This window comes from Octopus sinensis, linkage group LG3 (assembly GCF_006345805.1).
Source record: "Octopus sinensis linkage group LG3, ASM634580v1, whole genome shotgun sequence".
In the NCBI taxonomy this organism is placed as follows: Eukaryota; Metazoa; Mollusca; class Cephalopoda; order Octopoda; family Octopodidae; genus Octopus; species Octopus sinensis.
The window spans coordinates 11,291,672-11,314,936 of record NC_042999.1 but is presented as its reverse complement, the minus strand read 5'-3'; the positions used below and the strand labels follow the sequence as shown (position 1 = coordinate 11,314,936).

The 23,265-nt window shown below is 39.0% G+C and overlaps 1 protein-coding gene across 1 annotated transcript in view; it reads left to right on the top strand.

Annotated features, from left to right (window-relative positions):
• LOC115209888 (gelsolin-like protein 2) overlaps positions 1-23,265 on the top strand; it is a 67,896-nt gene that overhangs the window by 24,021 nt on the left and 20,610 nt on the right. Inside the window, exons 2-4 of the mRNA XM_029778471.2 lie at positions 17,613-17,693; positions 19,112-19,185; positions 22,076-22,150. Coding sequence (XP_029634331.1) covers positions 17,613-17,693; positions 19,112-19,185; positions 22,076-22,150 — 230 coding nt within the window. The remainder of the gene's footprint in view (positions 1-17,612; positions 17,694-19,111; positions 19,186-22,075; positions 22,151-23,265) is intronic.

The following is a 23,265-nucleotide window of genomic DNA, read 5'->3' as shown; positions in this document are numbered from 1 at the left end:
AATGGTAATACAGTACTGCATTACCTCTGGATATCCTTGTTGCTTATTTTGATTTTAATCATCTTACTTGAAACTGTACTAAATTCTGGTGCCTCAACTCAAGTGCCATATTCATCTGAATCTAAATTTTTGCTATATATATATATATATATATATATATATATAGAAAAAGGCTATAGACACACATTTACATCAATTATGCATTGTTATAAACTGTCTAATAAAGGCCCGAAACATATGTACAGCTAAATCCTTTGCACCATGTTTTTATTTTGATAAATATATATATATATATAAGGTTGAAAAGGAACACACGAGTTGATATATATGGAAGAAAACGTCAACTTAGAAAATGCTAAAATAATTTTATAAAAAACCTTTCAGTACCGGTTTCAGTCATTGAGACTTTTTCAACTGTAAGTATGGAAAACAATTAAATTTTGGAAAAATCAAAAGAAAAGATTTTAAAAAACTTTTCTTGTTTTCTTGTTCCTCCATTTTCTTATTCGTATTATGAATTTATGGTAAAATATTTTTTACCTTCACCCATCCACTACAATAAATGAATTAATTGCATTGCAATTATAAGCATTTATGTATTTAGTATTTGGGTACTTTACCGGCAGTATATTGGATAACTGATATCCCATAGTGGGTTACCCTCATAACCCCTATCTTACTTTGTACTATATATATGTATATATATATATATACACACACACACAGACACACACACACACACACACACACATATATATATATATATATATATTATATATATATATATATTATATATATATATATATATATGCCAGTGCCGCCGGACTGGCTCCCGTGCAGGTACCACTTAAAAAACACCTTCTGAGCGTGGTCGATGCCAGTACTGCCTGCCTGGCCCTTGTGCTGGTGGTACGTAAAAGCACCCACTACACTCGAGTGGTTGGTGTTAGGAAGGGCATCCAGCTGTAGAAACTTTGCCAGATCAGACTGGAGCTTTGTGCAGCTGCTGGCTCTCCAGACCTCAGTCAAACCGTCCAACCCATGCCAGCATGGAAAGCAGACGTTAAACAACAATGATGATATATATATATATATATATATATATATATATATATATAAAACTAACATTATTTGTCTAAATCTCCCTAGTTCAAAAATAGATGCTTCACCCAATTGAAAATTGTGGTTAAAAGAAAAGAATCACTGCTAATTGTAAAAATTCTCAGCAATTATTTAAAGATGAAAAATTTCTGCAAAACCTTCAAGCCGTGCTAACAGGGCAAAAATGGATGTAAAGCAGTTAATAATAACAACGGCTTCAAATTTTGGCACAAGGCCAGCAATTTTCAGGGAGTTACATTGACCCCCATCCCAGTACTCACCTGGTCCTTATTTTAATGACCCCAAAAGGCGAAGTTGACCTTAGTGGAATTTGAACTCAGAACATAAAGACACGAAATGTCACCAAACATTTTGCCCAGTCTGTTAACAGTTCTGCCAGTTTGTTTAATAAATAAATAATCCTTTTTACTCTAGGCACAAGGCCTGCAATTTGTGGGTGGGGGATGGGGCTGAGTTGATTACAGCAACCCTAGTGTTCAACTGGTACTTAATTTATCAATGCTGAAAGGATGAAAGGCAGAGTGGACCCCAGTGGAATTTGAACTTGGGACATAAAGACAGATGAAAGGCAGAGTGGACCCCAGTGGAATTTGAACTTGGGACATAAAGACAGATGAAAGGCAGAGTGGACCCCAGTGGAATTTGAACTTGGGACATAAAGACAGATGAAAGGCCACTAAGCATTTTCCCCAGTGTACTAACAATTGTTAATAGGATGATGAACATTGTGTGTGTGTGTGTGTGTGTGTGTGTGTAGGATGTTGGTTGATAGAAATTGTGAAACCTCAAACTCAACACTTTTACAGTTTTTGTCTCAATATTTTAACGAGGTTGCTTTTGATATTTTCTCTGTCCCCCTTCTTCTTACCGCATTGTGGTTGTGAAAAATTAGGCTTGGACAATGGGGAAAGTTTAATTGATTAAATCCTTTACCTAAAATTCTCGTGTTGTGCCATGGTAAGAGATCCGTGTGGCCATCACACCAAATGAACTTCCTGAGAGCAAAATGCTCATGAATGACTTTAAAGAAGACGTGTTACTCTTTAGGTTAAAAATAAATGGAAAAAAAAAAAAAGCTAAAGAGACAAGGCATGAAATTAATTCCACAACCAAATGAAATATTTTTCATTTTTCTCTGAACAACACATCTTTTAGCTGGGGGACTTTCTCACTTTCTCACACACCCCTTTTTTTTTTCTTTTATCTTCTCTACTGAAAAAGTATCTCACACACACGCATGTGCACATGTTTACACACTCACACACACACAATCATTCACACTCACACACTCTCACTCACACATATACTCTCTCTCTCTCACACACTCTCTCACTCACACACACACTCTCTCTCTTTCCCCCTCTCTCCGCCTACACTTCAGTAAAACAATGGCCTGAGCTTTTCAGGTTCTCTTCTCTTCTTCTTCTTCTCTCTCTCTCCTTCCGATGGGAACGTCTCAGAATTAGGCAGTTTTTTTCTTTTTGCCTGGTGTCTGGGAAAAGTGCTTCATCAAAAGTCGGCTGCATTTGATTAAATGAGATTCACCAATTACTCGTTAGTCATTATCAGTTTCTGACAATCAGTAAATGACCAACCACACCTTCAACATCAATTACTGGGGGTGGTGCCATCTTCGTCTTGGACCTCAATCATTAAGAAAACAATACCACAATGACATAACCCTGGTACAGGAACGAAGGGTTCACATATGTAGAGCAGTGTGTATGTTTGTGTGTCTATGTGTGTGTGTATGTATATATATGTGTATGTATGTATGTGTGTTTGTATAGTTATATATGTAGAGAATGTGTGTGTGTGTATATATATGATAGACTGTTAGCCACTACACACATTTTTTTCTCTCCTTGTTTTTTCTGTGTCCCTTTCTGTAGAAGAGCGTAGGCTCGAAATGTTAAAGACTTTTTCACTTTCTGAGTGTTATACTAATACATCTGTTTGTTTTCTACACCACCTGTCTTTGTCTTTTGTTTTTTTTTTTGTAAACTCTCCCTATATATTTATATATAGTTGGAATTTACAGAAAAAACAAACAAAGCAAAAGACGAAGATGGGTGTGTAAACAACAAAAGATGTATTAGTTTAACGCTCAGGAATTGAGAAAGTCTTTTACGTTTTGAGCCTACACTCTTTATCAGGAAAGAACACAGAAATAAACAGAGCAGCAGAAAGTGACAAGTGCAGGTTCAGAAGTGATAAAGGTGAAACTATATGGCTTATTGTGAATGTGTGCAAAAAGCTGACCCCAAAAGCAATACAAAAGAAGGCTTAGAAATGTCACAAGAATGATTTATTGGGAGGTGTGTGGCAAGTATGGATTGGATAGAGCAGATATGTGATATGAGCCAACCCCAGAAGTAATATAGAACGACAAGGTTAAGATAATGTGAGATTGATCCAATGTGATGATAAAATTGAGCTTTGAAAGCCGGATATAGTGGTTATGAATAAAAACTGGAAAATCCTGTTTGATCATAGATCTGACATATCTTGGTAATGAGAGAGGATCAGAAAGAGAAAAAGAGAAGCAGGTCAGATCTGAGAATTTGAAGTGGAAAGTTATAAAAGAAACCTGTAGTCATTGAAGAAGACGAGTGTTGCCCATGTTGGAGCTGAGGGTAAATGTGAAGATAGAACACTGACAGAAATTGCATGAATCCTCTGCAGAGTTCTTGAAATCTGAATGAAGGGTATTGCCTTAGTTCCCTAGTTGTGGACAGCTGACATTTTGTTATATTCTCCAGCAAAGTTGCTGTCAAAACAACATAAGCAATCAGTAGTTTTCGCATCTAGTTTTAGATGATGATAATAATCCTTTTGCCATTGGCAGAAAGCCTGAGGTGTTTGGGGGACAGGGGTTGACCCCGATGATCCACTGGTACTTGTTTTTATTGACCCTGAAAGGATGAAAGGCAAAGTCAACCTCGGTGCAATTTGAACTCGAAACATAAGGACAGACAAAATGCTGCTACACATTAAGCCCAGCATGCAACCGATTCTGCCAAGCACAAGGCCAGCAATATTGCTGCACTTGTTTGGTGCATAGATGCATTGCTGATGCATTTTGTTGCACATATACTGCTAAACTGTTGTGATTTGCCAACCTTATTATGGCTTTCACTTCTCTAAGTAATGTGAAACAACAGTCTAGTGGATATGTTTACCTGGGACACCATCATGAAGAATGGGAAACAACACAACCTGATCAGTGGATATGTTTATCTTGGACACCATCTTGAAGAATGTTTCCTGTCTTTGATCTAAATCTCAAAAACTTATTGGTTCCACAAGAGTTGTTTCTTTCTTGGAGAACATTGAACAAAATACATTTTGGTATTTAGTTCTAGTTTTGTACATTCTGAGTTCAAAACTTGTCAAAGTGAAATTACTATTTCATTCTTCCAGGGTCAATAAAATAAAATTCTAGACATAAAAAGCACCATTTGAGTATGGCTGATGCCAGTACCGCCTGACTGGCCCTCATGCCGGTGGCACATAAAAGCACCCACTACACTCTCAGTGGTTGGTGCTGGGTAGGGCATCCAGCTGTAGAAACTTTGCTAGATCAGATTGGAACCTGGTGCAGCCTTCTGGCTCGCCAACCCATGGAAAGCGGATGTTAAACGATGATGATGATGACGTGCTGGGGTTGATGTAATTTACCACATTTCCCCATTGTCCCAAACTGAGACCCTATGCCTATGTTTGAAATCCTTATTTTATTGGTCTTTGTTATTGGACCACTACTATGCTGCCGTACCATCTTTAAGGGGTTTCGTTTCTTATAGGAATTCCAGTACTTTGTCAGGGACTTGTTTAATTGACTTTGTAAAGAATGAAATGGAAATTTGACTTTAGCAGAAAGGGACATAGCTTGGATGAAACTAAATATTGGGCAATATTTTTGCTTTTGGCATCAATATAATTACCCACAAATGCTTGGACCTTCTACCAAATTATAAACAAGAGATTGGTCAACAAAGTTACTGTGCACTGGAATTGAACCCAGGCCTCATATGCTTGTGAAGTGATCTTCTTAACCACTCGGCCATTTCTTTATCCAACTAGTTTCTTCATTTACTCCTTACTCTTTTACTCTTTTCAGTCATTTGATTGTGGCCATGCTGGAGCACCACCTTTAGTTGAGCAAATCGACCCCAGGAGTTATTCTTTATAAGCCTAGTACTTATTCTATTGGTCTCTTTTGTCGAACCGCTAAGTTACAGGGATATAAGCACACCAGCATCGGTTGTCAAGCGATGTTGGAGGGACAGACACACACACACACATATACACGACGGGCTTCTTTCAGTTTCCATCTACCAAATCCACTCAAGGCTATAGTAGAAGACACTTGCCCAAGGTGCCACGCAGTGGGACTGAACCCGGAACCATGTGGTTGGTAAGCAAGCTACTTACCACACAGCTATTCCTACGCCTATTTATTTTATTTTGTCATAGAACTATGGCCATACTGGAGCACTGCTTTGAAAGGTTTTAGTCAAACAAATCAATCCCAATACTTTTTTTTTTTGCCAAGCCTGTTTCTTATTCTGTTGATTTCTTTTTGCCAAACTGCTAAGTTACTGGGACATAAACAAACCAGGACAGTTATCAAGCAGTGGACACACACTGTAAGGACTCCCACAGAATTTCTATTTACCAAATTCACTTACATGGGAATTCGTTGGCCCAGGGCCATGACAGAACACACTTCCATAATAATAAAAAAATCAATGTAATTAAGAAAACTTCGTTCAATGAAAGCATGATAAACTGTTATTAATTAAAATTATTAGTTAATTATTATTCCTTCTGAAGTAATTCCTTAAACCAAATTAAAAATGAACCCTCTAAATCAAACGTTGGTTTTCATCTGCAACAACTGTTAGGCGGAGAGCTTGGTGCGTGTTCCTGGCATTTTTGATGTTTTTTATGATTGAAGTGAAGTAACTTGTTGCAGAGTGGCCGACACCTTTTGTGGATCTAATGTAGTTTCATACACAAGTCGATCGGACTGGTCACCCATTGATGGATACTTCTGTTTATGGAAAGACTACAGGGTACTAATATACTCCCCACTGCACCCCAACCTTCTGTTGAGTATAAAGACATTAATTACAGAACGTAATTTTTACCTGTAGCTTTCACCTGTAACTTATTTTGTCAGGCTTTGATCTTTCTTCAATGCCTGAAATCTATCATCCCTGATCTGAACGGTTGCTGACCTGATTCAGCTAACCACACCCACTTACTTTTTCCTCTTCCTCCCCCTTCACTGTAGTCTTTCCTCCTCCTCCACCACAATAACTAAGCTAGATCTTTCACTTCACCCGTCACTTAAATATTGACATTGTTTTTAGCCCACAAATTTAAGTATGTCATTACTGTAATGTTAGTTTGTGTAATTTGTAGACGATTGACACAAATCAAAGAGGTTTTCCTTCTTTTAAACATTTTCACTGTATTTTTGCATATATTTCTAAGTTTTCTTGCATTATGGCTGGCTGCCAACTGGAAACCTATTTGCTGTGAAATTGTAAAACTTGTATTTATTTTAGTTTTACAGCTGAATGCTTTTCTTTAAAACTAACCCATTTTAAGTCTAAGCAGACCAGAATAAACAAGGTTATAAACTTACCGAATCAATACAATAACAGTGGTGGTGGTGGTGGTGGTGATGGGTGCGTGGGTGTGTGCAAGGCTTAAGATTGTCAGCTGACTGTTGCCATTCAACAATTCTGATGGTGTGACTTTAAAAAGTTTTAAAGATAATTTGTTTTAGAAAATTACTATTTGTAAATCTCACAACAAGAGATATTCAGCAACAGTACTTTGGAGCAAAGATTATTTGCCAACATAACATGGCAGTCCTAGTTTAGGACGAATGCTGCTGTGATTTAGCCCCAGGAGACATCGTCTCCAGCTGGCTATACAACATGATCTGTGTGCTTATATTTTCAAACAAGGGAATCTAGCACCCCCACTCAGCTCAAAACAATATCTAATTTATAGAGCAATGACTAGTTTCACTTTGAAAACTCTATATTTCGAATGGAAATTTGACAGTGTCACCTCTAGCCGAAAAATTATTCTGTGCTGATGAAGTGAAATAACCCAGAAATCGCAATACACAGATATTGTTTTGAGCTGAGTGGGGGTGCTAGATTCCCTTGTTCGAAAATATAAGGACACAGATCGTGTCGTATAGCCAGTTGGAGACGATGTCTCCTGGGGTTAAATCACAGCAACATTCATCCTAAACCAGGATTTCCATGTTATGTTGGCAAATAATCTTTACTCCATAATTTGTTTTGTTCATCATCATTGTTTAACATCAGTTTTCCATGTTGACATGGGTTGGACGGGTTGACTGGGGACTGGCAAGCCAGGAGGCCACAGTCTGATCTGGCAAGATTTCTACAGATGGATGCCCTTCCTAACACCAACCGCTCCGAGAGTGTAGCAGGTGCTTTTTATGTGCTACTGGCACAGGAGCCAGTCAGGTGGGCCTGGTATCAAACACGTTCGGATAGTGCTTCTTATGTGCCACTGGCATGGGAGCCAGTCAAGGGACACTGGCACCGGCCACAAATGGATGGTGCTTTCTATGTGCCACTGGCACAGGAGCCAGTCAAGGGGCACTGGCATCGGTCATGTTTTGATGGTGCTTTTTATGTGCCACCATTCATTAAAAAGAATTAAGTTTGCTCTAATTAATGTCATTTTGAGAGTATGGTGAAGTTAATTAGTCCAGGGGTGACGGTGTTGTGCACATGATCATTGTGTTGTGAGTTCAATTCTTGGCCTGAGCAATATGTTGTGTTCTTGGACAAGGCATTCCATTTTGTGCTATTCCAATCTATTTAACTGCCAATGAGTATCAGTCAAAGATTGGTGCAGCTGTCTCTCTCTCCTTCCCACCAGCACATCCTCAATGGGCCAAGGGTGCTTCAGCCAAGAGGGTGTCCCCTACTGCTACGATCGCCATCTTGTTTTGTTGTTAGACACAAGAGGATTGAGTTGCTGTTTGATCATTTGAATTCCGATGGAAACTTTCAGAAAGGCAGCATCACAAGTGGCAGAACCCCTTCATTTTGTCACCAGTTATGTGGTCCTTTTCTGAAAGTCTTCTTTGGCATTCCAATTAGCAGCCAGTTCATGACTAACAGCAACTCAATTCCATTTTTTTTTTATCTCTCTGACTAATGATTGAAAACCAATTTTGCATCTTGAATTCTTCTTTTGATATCATGAAGTGCAAAACTTTTGCAGATGCCTACTTCTTTGGAAACCTGATGGTCAACATGACCACGATTTTCACAGATCACAGATCAGCCGTTCACAATGTGATAGTTGTCCATTGATATGGATTTGGAATCATCTTTGGATATTCTTCATGATTTAAAACTCTCGAACCTTTCATGGCATTAGTGATTGGTTTTGCAACATCAGAACAATTTCTGTAAAATTCCAAACAAACCTATTTTCTCTTGCAAATTCTTCTTTGTTTTAACTTGTAACAAATCACCAACTGCAAAGAAGAGAAACTCAGTGTAACATGTGCCAGTCAATAACCAATTGCAGATCAAAGTCCTTCATGCACAATCCTGCCGTTGTGAGCGACTGCACCAGCTGGCCGGTGCACTGCTTTAAAAATACAATTTCTTTTCAGACAGAACAAAGTATTTATGAGCAAAATATTATTTCAGATTTCTTTTCGACTGGACTGACATCTGGTGTTAATAATTTCACTGATATCATTTTGTATGATTAATTAGAATCATGTTATTTATTACGATTAGTTATGATGTTATTGTGATACATTATAATTATATTATCATTTGTAGCAATTAATGTTAACATTTATTATGGTTAATTATAAATAACTATTCTCAATTTGCCTGAAAACTCTGCAGCTATGAGCTTACAGCATAAACTCTGTTTTGTGTAGGAAAGCAAGGGGAGGGATTTCAGATGATTCACAAATGAGCTTCAACTTTTTAAAACTTTTCAATTTCTAAAGATTAAATGCTAAATAGAAAATGGAATTTGATGCCTAGTTTGGGATGTGATCTTTCCAAGATGTGGCAGATGAGTGCTTCTCTGTGGCACACACAGCATGGAAAATAAATGTCACTATAGTGAAATACCCTAGCTGAGCCAGCTGTCATCAATGAGGATGGCCTGGTATAATGTGTACCATATTTTCATTGATTGTTTAAGGTGCCTGTATAATCATGAGCAGACATAGACGGCACCTTCACTCTCCTGACCTTTGATCTGGCAACACCTCCAGGTGTTAGATGGAGAGAGAGATGGGGAGGGGAGAGGGAGATGATGTTGCACCAATAGTACTAGGCTGGTACTAATTTTCAAATGAGGAGATTGGAACAATATGGAATGAAGTACCTTGCTCAAGGATACTATGTGCTGCTGGATCTAGGAATTGAACCAAGAATAGTGAACCAAATGCCCAAACTATTAAGCTACATACCCACACATTCTGAGAGAGACATACGTGTGTGTGTAAAATGAATATCTCTCTTTTTATCTGTCTACTTAGAACAGGTTTCCATGGTTACAGAAGCAGGTCTCGTCAGCCTGTGGTAAGATCCCTCACCTGACTATTTACAGAGATGCATTTTGCATGGCATCAACATAATTGTTATTGCTTTGTAAGTCACCTGGCCAAAGCCTTCCCTCACCTGAGAAGAGAAATAGGTGAACTGGGTGGGGTGTTTAGAGGTGGATTTCTGGTGAAAACAACAGAAAGAGGTTTGTTGTTGTAAAGGGAATTCATGGCTGCCTCGCATTTGACAGAGGTGGTCATGGCTGGGGTAACGTTTACTTTTTCTAATTTTATTTTATTTTTAACATTTACGTCTTTATCTTTTTACTTTCGTTCAGTCACTAGACCCTGGCCATGCTGGAGCACTTGCCTTTGAGGAAGTTTTAGCCAAATGAATTAGTCACACCACTTTTGTTTCTGTTCAGCCTGGTTCTTATTCTATTGGTCTCTTTTGCTGAACTGCTAAGTTATGTGGATGTAAATACACCAATACCAGTTGTCAAGCAGTCATCATCGTTGTTTGACCGATGTATGCAGCATCGGATCCTGCTACTGGTCAGCTGTAAACCAGTACAACCTGTGTCAGTGGGGTAGAAAGGGCTCCTTAGCCATAGTGAAGGCAATCTATCTAGGGAGATAACCTTACAATAAATCACTCAGCCCGTAGCTTAGAAATACTGGGTTGACGTCCAGCGGGAACAGCTTTGTTTCATGGAGGAGGAAAGATCTTCTTCAGTGCTTGGTTGTACAATGCTTTCCAATGTGTGTAGTAGTGGCGCGCGCACACATTATTAGCCATTTGAAAAGAAAAAAGTTGAGCAGTAGTGGGGGACAGACACAACTGGCTTCTTTCAATTTCCGTCTACCGAATTCCACTCACAAGACATTTTGTGTTGGAGAGTGAGACTGAACCTGGAACCACGTGGTTAGAAAGTAAGCTTCTTACCACACAGCCATGTCTGTACCTTTGACTAAATCATTTTTCTTTTCATCAAAAATGAAATGGGAAACAAGAAAACCCATAACGGATCGATAAAGTTTTCAGCTGAGATCATTCTGGATGTGAATGGATGACACGGGTCTGAGTGATGTGGGTCGATCATGGAAGACGACTGTTTTGAAGGTGGACCAAAGTATGGGTTTGTGTGGGGGGGGAGGTAGTAGATCAGGTAGATAAGTGGAGGTGCAATGGCCCGATGGTTAGGGCAGCGGACTCGCGGTCAGAGGATCGTGGTTTCGATTCCCAGACCGAGTGTTGTGTGTGTTTATTGAGCGAAAACACCTAAAGCTCCACGAGGCTCCGGCAGGGGGTGGTGGCGACCCCTGTTGTACTCTTTCGCCCCAACTTTCTCTTACTCTTTCTTCCTGTTTCTTGAGTAATGCTGCGATGGACTGGCATCCCGTCCAGCTGGGGGGAAAAAACAAATTTGTTTGTCTGTCCTTGTTTGTTCTCTCTGTGTTTAGCCCCTTGTGGGTAGTAAAGAAACAGGTAGCTGATCAGGTGGGTCAGTATTAGGCTTGAAATGAAATGAAACGAGGTTTTGACACCTGGTGACCATATTGAACCTAAACTAGCAAGGAGAGTGGGGGCTGGTCACAGGCATGGCTGTGTAGGCTTGTTTTGCAGCCAGGTGGTTTGGGTTCAATATCACTGTGTGACCCCTTGGGCAAGTGTTTTTTTATAGCTCTAAGCTGACCAGTACCTTGTAAGTGAATATAATAGGTGGAAACTTGGTGGAAGCCTGTCACATATCTATTTATATAATGCCAGTGCCATCTGACTGGCCCCTCTGCCAGTGGCACATGAAAAGCACCATTCAAGTGTGGTCAATGCCACTACCACCTGACTAGCTCCCGTGCCAGTGGCACATAAAAAGAGCCCACTACACTCACGGAGTGGTTGGTGTTAGGAAGGACATCCAACTGTAGAAACCTTGCCTGATCACATTGGAGCCTGGTGCAGCCTTCTAGCTCACCAGTCCTCAGTCAAACTGTCCAACCCATGCCAGCATGGAAAGCAGATGTTAAACGATGATGATGATGTAGGCATACGTATGTTTAGGTCTATATTTTGACTTACTGTTTGACAACTGGTGTTGGTTTGTTTAATCCCTTTAACTTAGCAGTTCAGCCAAAGAGACAGAATATGTACCAGACTAGGGGAAGAAATAAGTTCTGGGGTTGATTTGTTCATGGCTGTAGTCCAATGACTGGAACATGTAAAAGATGAAAGCCAGTTGCAGTCATAAAGAAAATTAGGATAAAAAAAATCTCAGTTTCCATTTGTTTGAAGTATTTCTTATAATTGACCATTGTTGATAGAAGGAATTACAAAGAGATAAGAATGGAAATGAAGTGTTTGGTGGTGGTGGGAAGACTATCAGGTTTGTTGTTTGTTCCTTCTCGAGTCATGCCTGGCTCATAAGGGCCGGTTTCCCGGTTTCTTGGCGTATAGGTTCCCCACCTGGACGGGACGCCGGTCTGTCGCAGGTGAGCTGCAAGATGCAGGAGGAAAGAGTGAGAGAAAGTTGTGGCGAAAGAGTCAGCAGAAGTTCGCCATTACCTTCTGCCGGAGCCGCGTGGAGCTTAGGTGTTTCGCTCATAAACACACATATTGCCTGGTCTGAGATTCGAACCTGCGATCCCTCGACCGCGAGACCGCTTCTCTGACCACTAGGCCATGTGCTTCCACAAGACTATCAGGTAGCAGAATGTGTAAGAGATGAATAACCTTTTGGTAAAACTAATACGAAATCAATCAATATTTGTATAAGATAAGGAGGAATTGATCTGGGTGTGTCTGTGCCTGCATTAGATGCATGGCCGAAAAAGGGATTGCAATGCATTAACCCTTTAGCTATATGTGGCCCAAATATTTTCCCTGTTTTATGTTCAAACTGGCCTGATTTAGCCTCTCATACCTACCCTTCAATGTCACTGTAAAAATAATCACATCACCAAACTCTTGAAGCTACAAGATAATGAACGATCAGTTCAAAATAATGGAAATAAATAAGCATTAGATTTGACAGAGTAAACTGAATGCAAAAGGGTTAAACGAGGCCCCGTTTTGCATATGGGACCTGGTGATGGTGAGATATTGTTTTGGTAAAAAATAAAGATTGCCTCTCATTTGCCATCAAATATAGCAATCATTTGTTGCTGTTATTCTGACATAAACTTTTATATTTTAAACTTGGAAAAACAGATTTGCTTTCTTACTTTCAGTGTCATGTAGGTGTTGTCTATGAACACTCGACCAGCTAAGAATAGTAGCTAAATTACACCCTACCATCTGAATAGATCCATTAAAGTCTGGGTGGTTACGGTTAGAATATTTTTAAGCAGAAATCTATGCTGTCAAAGTCAACCTCGAGGGTAAATACCATAAAAAATTCTCCCTTTTGTCTAAAAATCTACAATAAAAGACGTGAAGTCTTTCGTTGATATTTCTGTCACCTAATGTCAAAACCTGTTTGACAAGTTGCTTATTTTTCAAGCTAGGAATCTTACATTTTTATAAAATAATTCAACATTTCCTTATTTGGCAATATTTTTTTTTTTATAAATAAATACCAGAAAACACCAACATATTTTGTAGCATTTATTGTCTTGCCTTTTCTTCTTCTTCTTCTTTCTATTGTTACTTGCCAAGAAGCCATACCAACTCAATGACAATCCTGTTGTGCCTCGAAGTGGATTAGTCATGTGATTTTAGCTGTGGGTGGATCTTTTTTTTTTTTTCAATTGTCCCATTTAAAAATCCTCAGTTATTTTATGCTTTTATATTTTGTTTCTATGGAGATATATAGTTTTTTTTTTTTTGTGAATTTTTGTGTCTTTTTTTTTCTAAGTTATTTTTTGTGTCTTTTTTCGAAAATGAGTCAGCCAAATGTATGACTGAAGTATTGTTTTAGAGCTGGGTGCACTTCCTGTCACTAACCCTCCTCCAAAGGAAAGGATGTTTTATTTCACAAGTCTTCAGACACAAAGCCAGGAGATGAATTGTAGATCGGGAGGCTGGAAGCAACATCACTGCCTCGAGCTGAATGAGTCTCACAGATATACCAATGTAAACACACACACACTCAGGATGGGCTTCTTCCAGTTTCCATCTGCCAAATCCACTTGCAAGGCTTTTTTTAATCAGACCAATTCCGTAGTAGAAGACATTTGTCCAAGAATCCAAGGTGCCGTGCAGTGGGATTGAATGTCAGACCAAATAGTTGGGAAGCAAGGTTCTTAATCTTGCATAGAATAATTTAATACCAGTTTGAGTCGGCTCTATATGCCTTAGTTTCATGGGGACATAGAAATGGCCCCATCTCCTCAGATTTCAGGAGAAGACATCTGTTTTTTAAGAATATATTTAACTTGTACCAAATGTATTGGGTGCTGCTTTCTTTCATTTGTCCACTCAATTTTACACACACACACACATCAGAGAGAGAGAGAGAAAAAAACACACACACACACGAGAAAGAGAGAGAGAAAATACACACACACACACACACATGAGAGAGAGAGAGAAAATACACACACACGCACACACATGAGAGAGAGAGAAAACACACACACACACACACACACGAAGAGAGAGAGAGAGAAAACACACACACGAGAGAGAGAGAGAGAAAACACACACACGAGAGAGAGAGAGAGAGAGAGAGAGAGAGAGAGAGAGAGAGAGAGAAAACACACACACACAGAGAGAGAGAGAAAACACACACAAAAGAGAGAGAGAGAAACACACACACACGAGAGAGAGAGAGAGAGAGAGAGAGAGAGAGAGAACACACACACGAAAGAGAGAGAAAAAAACACACGCACACAGACAGATGAGAGAGTGAGATGTATTGTTTGTTCATCTTCTGTTGCTGCTGTCCTGAAGAGGCTTCAGTGCATTGCAAATATTTATCCGTTCCTTGTCAGACCCTCAAATCACTGCCATCCACTTTCTCACTTTCAAAATAGGTTCATGTGTACTTGTACTTAACGAACTTTAAAACATAATCATCAAAAACATTCAATTCCCGTCCAGGTGAGTGGCAGGTCTTTGTTTCTTCTCTCACTCAGGTCAGCTTTGAGCAGACAAACCTATGCTGAAAGCTTTTCCAGCCAGGAGCATTGTGCATCATGGGGTACATTATCCAATGTGCACTTCCTTTAGGATTACAGAGTACAGCTTGAGGAGGCATTTGGTAGCTATTTCTTACAGGCCAAACATCATGTCAGTGAAGCTGTGTGGCATAGTGGTTGGGCTGTTGTACTTGTGATTGTAAAATCCTGGTTTCAATTCCTAGACCGGGCAGTGTGTTGTGATCTTCTAAGTCCACTTAGCTGTAGATGAATATCCCTGTCACAGATTGGTGTCCCATCCAGGGACAGTGTTGTGATCTTGGGCACTTACACACCATGGGCACTGGGTGACCACTGTACTTGAGCGACAGTAATGTCCAGCAATTGCTGAGGGTGAAGCTTTCATGCAAAAGCAACTAAAAAAAAAAAAACGAAATGTTTTCTTTCTTTTTTTTCTAGATTGTATTTTTATTGAGAAAGATGTTAAATCCCTTTTTTTGGTCCTTCATCATAGGTTGATCAGATGTTTACAGATGATTATTTGGGAAATCAAAGATGAATTTTAATGAAATTTCATGTAACTTTTCTGGAAATTAAAAAGTTGTTAAGGTTACAACATTCCAGGAAATACTAAAACCATTAATAATGTGAAATAGTAATTCCATTGAAGACCTTCCCCTCTCCTTTGGCAGAATCAGTATATATTTTTTTTCTTTATTTTTTTTGTCTCTGTTCCCAATAAAAATCTTGTCAGGTTAAAATAACCATCTACATATCATATTCAATGTATACTCTTTTACTTGTTTCAGTCATCTGACTGCGACCATGCTGGAGCACCACCTTTAGTCAAGCAAATCGACCCCAGGACTTATTCTTTGTAAGCCTAGTACTTTTTCTATCGGTCTCTTTTGCCGAACTGCTAAGTTATAGGGACATAAACACATCACTATCGGTTGTCAAGCGATGTTGAGGGGACAAACACAGACACACACACATATATATGTATACGACAGGCTTCTTTCAGTTTCTGTCTATGAAATCCACTCGCAAGGCTTTGTTTGGTCAGAGGTTATAGTAGAAAACACTTGCCCAAGGTGCCACACAGTGGGACTGAACCCGGAACCATGTGGTTGTTAAGCAAGCTACTTACCACACAGCCACTCCTGCATCTATATATACACCTTTGAGAAGCATGGTTATGTGGTTTTCATCTGAGGGAGAACATCTTCATAAACATATTGAGTTAAAAACATAATATATACCAAGGTAAGATGAAAATCCTCCTGGCAATAATTCACAAGAATGCCAAATGCATTTCTGCCTTCCTGAGCTTTGTTAATGATGGGACAATTTACATCTCGTTTTTGTAATATATATTATTAACATATATTTATGAAGGGATGGATGAAAACCACAGCAACATGGTTGTTAATGCATTGGGTGTGATACATGGATGGCTATTTTAATTTAATGCTCTTTTCAATTGCATATATTGAGTCCTCAGCAGGTGGCTTTCAAAGTTAATACCAGCTAGGTATAGGACCAGTTCAATAAACCCAAACCCTTTACAGATGGGGTCCTCTTCGACAGAAAGGATTAAGAGGCAAAAAATGGAGAGAGAATGAAAAAAAACAGAAATAATGTTCTGAGTTCAACAATATATATATATATATATATATATATATAATATATATATATATATATAATTGTATTATGCTAGACCACTGGTGTGAAATTGATGTTAATTAAATCAATATCTAATTTCTCACCTGCAATTTAAATTTATATGTATATATATATATATATATATATATATATATATATATATATATATATATAAAATCCCCAAAAGAACAAACAGCAAAACAACAACGCAAGGACATGGTACATGTAAAATAGTAGCGGATGCTCGGGGAAAGAAAGAAAGATGGTTTAACGTTTCAAGCAGATGCTCTTCTTCGGAAACAGAGGAAAGTTTGATAGAAGAGAAGACAGAGGAAGAAAACTGCCAATGATTCACATGTGGTTATATATATATATATATATATATATATATATATATATATATATATATGTTTGTTTTTATGTCAAGCTATATATCCTTTCAGTTGTAGGTAAAAGGGTCTGAAATTTTGTTAGTTGATTACATTGGCCCCCAGTACTCAACTGGTATTTATTTCATTGGTCCCAAAAGGATGAAAGGCAAAATCAAGCAAGGAACAAAAGCAAAATTGAACTCAGAATCTAAAACCAGGCCAAACGCTTAGCAGCATTTTGCCTGGCGTGCAAACCGATTCTGGCAGATTGCTGTGAAGGTCAAATTATATCTAAAAAAAAGGCAAACAAACAAAAAAAGCTAACATTAAACAGACAGCCTTCTCAATACATTTCAGTAGAGTAGAATCACTGTTGATCTTGCTCCCCAATCTCATGGTTCTGGGTTCAGTCCCACTTCATGGCACCTTGGACAAGTGTCTTCTACTACAGCGTTGGGCCAACCAGAGCCTTGTGTGTGAATCTGATGGACAGAAACTGAAAGAAGCTTTTCTGTGTGTCTTTGTTTTTGCTTACAACTGGTGTTGGTTTATTTACTTCCCCATCACTTAACAATTCAACAAATGTGACAGATAAAATGAGTACTAGGTTTTATAAAATGCTGGGGGTTGATTCATTTCATTAAAATTTTTTAAGTCCCTGCTCCAGGATGGTCGCAGTCTGAAATAAGTAAAAGAGGGAAAAATAGATGTAAAAATGTTGTGCTTTGTGTTATTTTAAGCTTTTATTTTTTGATTTTATTTTTCTAAATATTTATTTATTTCAGGATTACGTAAAGCCAAGAAATATGACTGGAAGGATAGTAACATGGCCCTTGTTGGCAGCGATTTAGACAGATCTGTGAAAAGTAGGTATATTTTGTCTGAGGTAGAATAAATGAAATCTCTTTTTTAATAATATTCCTTTTTTGGATTTGGTTTGCAAGATTCTTTATAGGAGTTTGTGTATTGAAGCACGTTCTGTTGTGTCTGGGGAGAGTCATTTTGTTTTTGTGCCTTATTATGTAACACCCTCACTGGTAATAATTTCCACTTTTTTTCTTATTTTTATTGTCCTAAAATTTTCGTTAAGAAAAAAACGTGGAAATTTTACCGGTGAGTGTGTTACATAATAAGGCACAAAAATAATGACTCTCCCCAGATACAACAGAATATTTAATAATAATCAAAGTGTTTATAATGATTGTACATTTATTAATAATAATTGAATCCTGATCCTCGTTTAACACCCTTTTTTCATGCTGGCATGGGTTGGACAGGAGCTGGCCCAGACTGTTTTGGCATGGTTTCTACAGCTGGATGCCCTTGCTAATGCCAACCATTTTACAAAGTGTACTGGGTGCATTTACGTGGCACTGGCACAGTGCTTTTTTATATGGAACCAGCAGCCACGTGCCCACAAGATTAAGAATGCCCATCAGAAAAGGGATTCAGGGGACATGCCTGTATACGAGAACAACCACGGTTTTACTTAGCTTGACATGTCTTCAGGTGACAGGAAAGACATCATCATCATCGTTTAACGTCCGTTTTCCATGCTAGCATGGGTTGGACGGTTCGACTGGAGTCTGGGAAGCCAGGAGGCTGCACCAGGCTCCAGTCTGATCTGGCAGTGTTTCTACAGCTGGATGCCCTTCCATGAGTGTAGTGGGTGCTTTTTACATGCCACTGGCACAGGAGCCAGAGGAGGCTGGCAAACGGCCACGATCGATTGGTGCTTTTACGTGTCACCAACACGGACGCCATCTGACCATAAAATATCTGCTTCAATAAACTTTGTGTCGATGCCCTGTTTTTTCCCCACTTTTCTTGCATGGCTCGGACAATACTTGTTGAAGCAGATTTTCTTTGTCCAGATTTGCTTTCCTTTCACCGATTATCACTTGGTTCCAAGTCAGATTATTCTTATCATGGCTGATCATCTTTTCTCAGAAGATTGAAAATGAACAACACTGCTTGTGATCACATTTGACTATTTTATGATGTCAAAGACACACGCACACACTTGTGTGTGTGCCCAATGTGCCATGTAGTGGGACTGAACCTGGAACCACATAGTTAGAAAGCAAGCTTCTCCACCACACTGCCATATTTGTGCCTATAGTAATTGATCATGATCTATTAATGGAATTTGAACAACTAATTAACTAAAATGATACTTTGATTAGGTTCCAATTGTTCAGGTAACTTCAAGTTAAAATGTAAGCTTTGTGACAAATTAGTTTTTTCTGTTTCCATGGTGATTGGATTTTTATTTCTTTAATAGAGGATGCAGCTTCCAAAGAACCCATGTGGCATGGCACAGGGGAAGGACCCGGTTTAAAAGTCTGGCGCATTGAGGTAGGGACCTTTTCTTTGTGGTGACAGCTTTTAAACTTTATTTAGACATTGTTATTTTATTTTTATTGTGTATTTTGGTCTGTTGATAAATTCATTGCTAATTCATATATGAGGTATAAGGTTTCAATTTCACTTCAGGGAAGGGCAGTATATTCTCAGCAAGGGGTTCTGCTGCACAAACCACATATCTAACTTTATGCAAACGGTTAAAGTTATCTTGGAATCAGTCAACAAGATTTTTGTCATTCACTCAGTAGCAGTTGTTTATTTAAACCTTTATATGGTTTGGTGGAGGTGCAACAGCCCAGTGGTTAGGGCAGCAGACTTGCAGTCGTAGGATCGCAGTTTCAATTCCCAGACCGGGTGTTGTGAGTGTTTATTAAGTGAAAACAATTAAAGCTCCATGAGGCTCCGGCAGGGGGTGGAGCGAACCCTGCTGTACTCTTTCACCACAACTTTCTCTAATTCTTTCTTCCTGTTTCTGTTGTACTTGTATTTCAAAGGGGTCAGCCTTGTCACACTCTGTGTCATGCTGAATCTCCCCAAGAACTATGTTAAGGGTACACATGTCTGTGGACTGCTCAGCCACTTGCATGTTAATTTCCCAAGCAGGCTGATCCGTTGATCGGATCAACTGGAACCCTCGTCATCGTAACTGATGGAGTGCCACAATATGGCTTGGCTGTGGCACCTCCACACTTATAGTTTACATCTCCAGCCTGAAACCCCCATTTTGTCAATAATATTGTTCTGATGCAGTTCTTTTTCAACCGGGGTCCATATGGCCCTTTGGGTGTGGGTCCATTGAAGATTTCATTCTTAGAATTTATCTGCAATAAACTGGTGCCACTTCTGCAATGCACAAAATATTTTCACAGATTTGTTTCTCCAGTTCCTAATAATATTAAAAAAATAAGATTTTTTTAAAACCTCAAATGGCTAAGGGGTTCCATTTGGATAAAACGGGAATCAAAGGGATTCATAGATAGGAAAAATGGTGAGACCCACTGATCAGCTTGAAGCTGTCCAGAGATGTGCAACCAAATATTTCCTGCCAGTCTTTGACCATATCTTTGACTGTCTTGCTGCTCTGGTCATCGACACTCTAAAGCTTCCATGTCTACCAACCATCATGACAGGAGCCCATGAAATCTACTCTTTTACTTGTTTCAGTCATTTGACTGCGGCCATGCTGGAGCACCATCTTTAGTCGAACAAATTGACCCCAGGACTTACCTTTCCAACAGCATCTTTGGTCACCTTTTTCAATTCAAAGTGTCAAACACTCAACATCATCATCATCATCGTTTAACGTCTGTTCTCCATGCTAGCATGGGTTGGATGGTTCGATCGGGGTCTGGGAAGCCAGAAGGCTGCACCAGGCTTTAGTCTGATCTGGCAGTGTTTCTACAGCTGGATGCTCTTCCTAACACTAACCACTCCGTGAGTGTAGTGGGTGCTTTTTACGTGCCACCGGCACAGGTGCCAGGGGAGTCTGGCAGCGGCCACGATCGGTTGGTGCATTTTACGTGCCACTGGCACAGGTATCACACTCTTATAAAATAAATAAAAACAAAAACCGTGCAGTGTCCATGACTTTGAGAAACACTTTTCACCCACAGATTCATTGAAGCATGGCATAAAGTCCTTTGGTCAGTTATGTCAGGACACTGCATCCTTCAAAAATTCATCGATGCACATATCGTCAGCCACTGAGGGACATGCTCAACTGGTGAAGGTCAAACAACTGACAAGCAAATCTGTGGTATTGAGCAGAATATTTGCTGTAGCCCATCTTTTATACCAAAACAAAACAATGTACATGATAACACTTCCAATCAGTTAAGATCAGAAGCCACGAGAGCCACTGCCTGGAACTGCATCAGGGCATTTATTTTTATTATTATTATTATATAAGGTGGCAAATTGGCAAATTCGTTAGCATGATGGGCAAAATGCTGAGTGGAATTTCATTGGTCTTTGTTTTGAGTTCAAATTCTGCTGAGGTTGATTTTGTCTTTCATCTCTTTAGTGTCGACAAAATAACGACCAGTCAGACTCTGGGAATAATATAATCAATTCATCACCCACCCACCCCTACACACACACACACATCCGAAATTGCTGGCCTTGTGCCAACATTTGAAACCAGTATTAATGTGGCAATTAACACTTGTTACGTGCCACCAGCACAGGTGCCAGGGGAGGCTGGCATTGGCCATGTTCAGATGGTGCTTTTTACGTTCCACCAGCACAGGTATCACAACTACAATTTCCATTTGATTTTTTGATGTTGATGTACTTGACTCAATAGGTCTCCTCAAGCACAGCAGGTCACCCTACGATCCAAGGTAAGCACAGCAGGTCGTTCTGCAATCCAAGGTACTTTGGATGGGCTGGGGCTATGCGAAACTGGTGCAGGAAGCAGCCATGAACTCACATTATTTGTAGGGTCTTAAATTTTTCTCAGACTCTTGTTCAACATGCGTGCAGTGCAACCGAGCGTGAAGCCATGTGTTTGGGGAAGTGGACTACTTAATCATATGACCATGTCCGAATCTAAAATAAAAAAAATCCTCAACATTTACAATTCTTTTATTTCTCTCCAGTGAATATGAAAAGAAAACAAAAGAAAAGAAAGGAATCTGTGCAAAATACGACTTTTTAGTGGTTTTTAAGTGTATTTCTTTCAAATGGGGAAAAAAGTAATTTGTTAACATTTGCCATTATGTAGGTTTTGTGATGAAATCGGTCGAGTGCCTAATTGCCCTCCATGCTCACAGTTTTTATTCTTTTTTGAGACGAAATATTTTTTTGTTTTTCAACCAAAAGTCATTCAATGTCTTATTTAAGTGTTGTGTTTGTTCTATTTATTTATTATTATTTGAAGAAATTCGAAGTGAAGGAATGGCCTGAAAAAGACTATGGCAAGTTTTACAGAGGAGACAGCTACATTGTCTTACATGTAAGTTATGCGGCTTTTTCTTCATTTCCTTTTGTTTTGTTTTTTTTAGTTAATTTACTCCTCAGCTTTCTCTATTTTTGGTATAAAATATTAAGATTAATGAATTAACCTCACAGAATTAGATCCATGTGCAGATAATATTTCTCTAATGCAATAAACTAGAAGTTTATATCTAAGATGGAATAATCGCCAAATGGAATTTCTCAAACCAGCAAATGTCATAATATTTAGTTAACCTTTTCATACCAACCTGTCTGAGATTATCCTTGGTTCTAAGACACAAATTCCCTATTTTAAAGAGATCTCAATTAAAACCATCAAAATTTCATTATTTCCTCTGAATATCAACTTCATAAACAACGAAATTATTTTACTGAATTTTCCATTATTTTCCAAATCAGTTGCAACAAAGGTGGGGAATTTCAGCAGAAATATGGTAACTAAAGGATTAAACAGAAACATTTATAAACTCAAACTGTTTTGGCACCAATTAAATCTGCTTTTTGGTATTCTTGACAAATATATTTTCTTTGCTGAGTCCATAAAGAGCAGAGAGCCACAACTATTTCCTGCCAGCCAATGCCATCTTGAGCTGCCTCCTACAGAGGCTGATTGCTTTTGCTTCATCCTCCATGCATCCTTTTCAGAAATAATTGTATTCTATGAATCTTTCTTAAAAATACTATTACTTACGTGAGTTTTCATTCTGATCATCATCATCGTTTAACATCCATTTTCCATGCTGGCATGGGTTGGACGGTTTGACTGTAGTCTGGAGAGCCAGTGGCTACACTAGGCTCCAATCTGATCTGGTAATGTTTCTACAACTTGATGCCCTTCCTAACGCCAACCACTGTGAGAGTGTAGTGGATGCTTTCTACGTGCCACCGGCATGGGGGCCAGTCAGGGAACACTGACATCAACCATGTTAGGATGATGCATTTTACATGCCACCAGAATGGTTAGTAGGCACTGGCCACAGCTACGATTTTGGTTTTACTTGACTCAGCAGGTCTTCTCAAGCATATCATGTTATCCGACGCATCAAGGGTACTTTTAAATGGGCCGGACATGCAACACTGGCATTGGCCATGGTTGCGATCTCACTTTAGTTG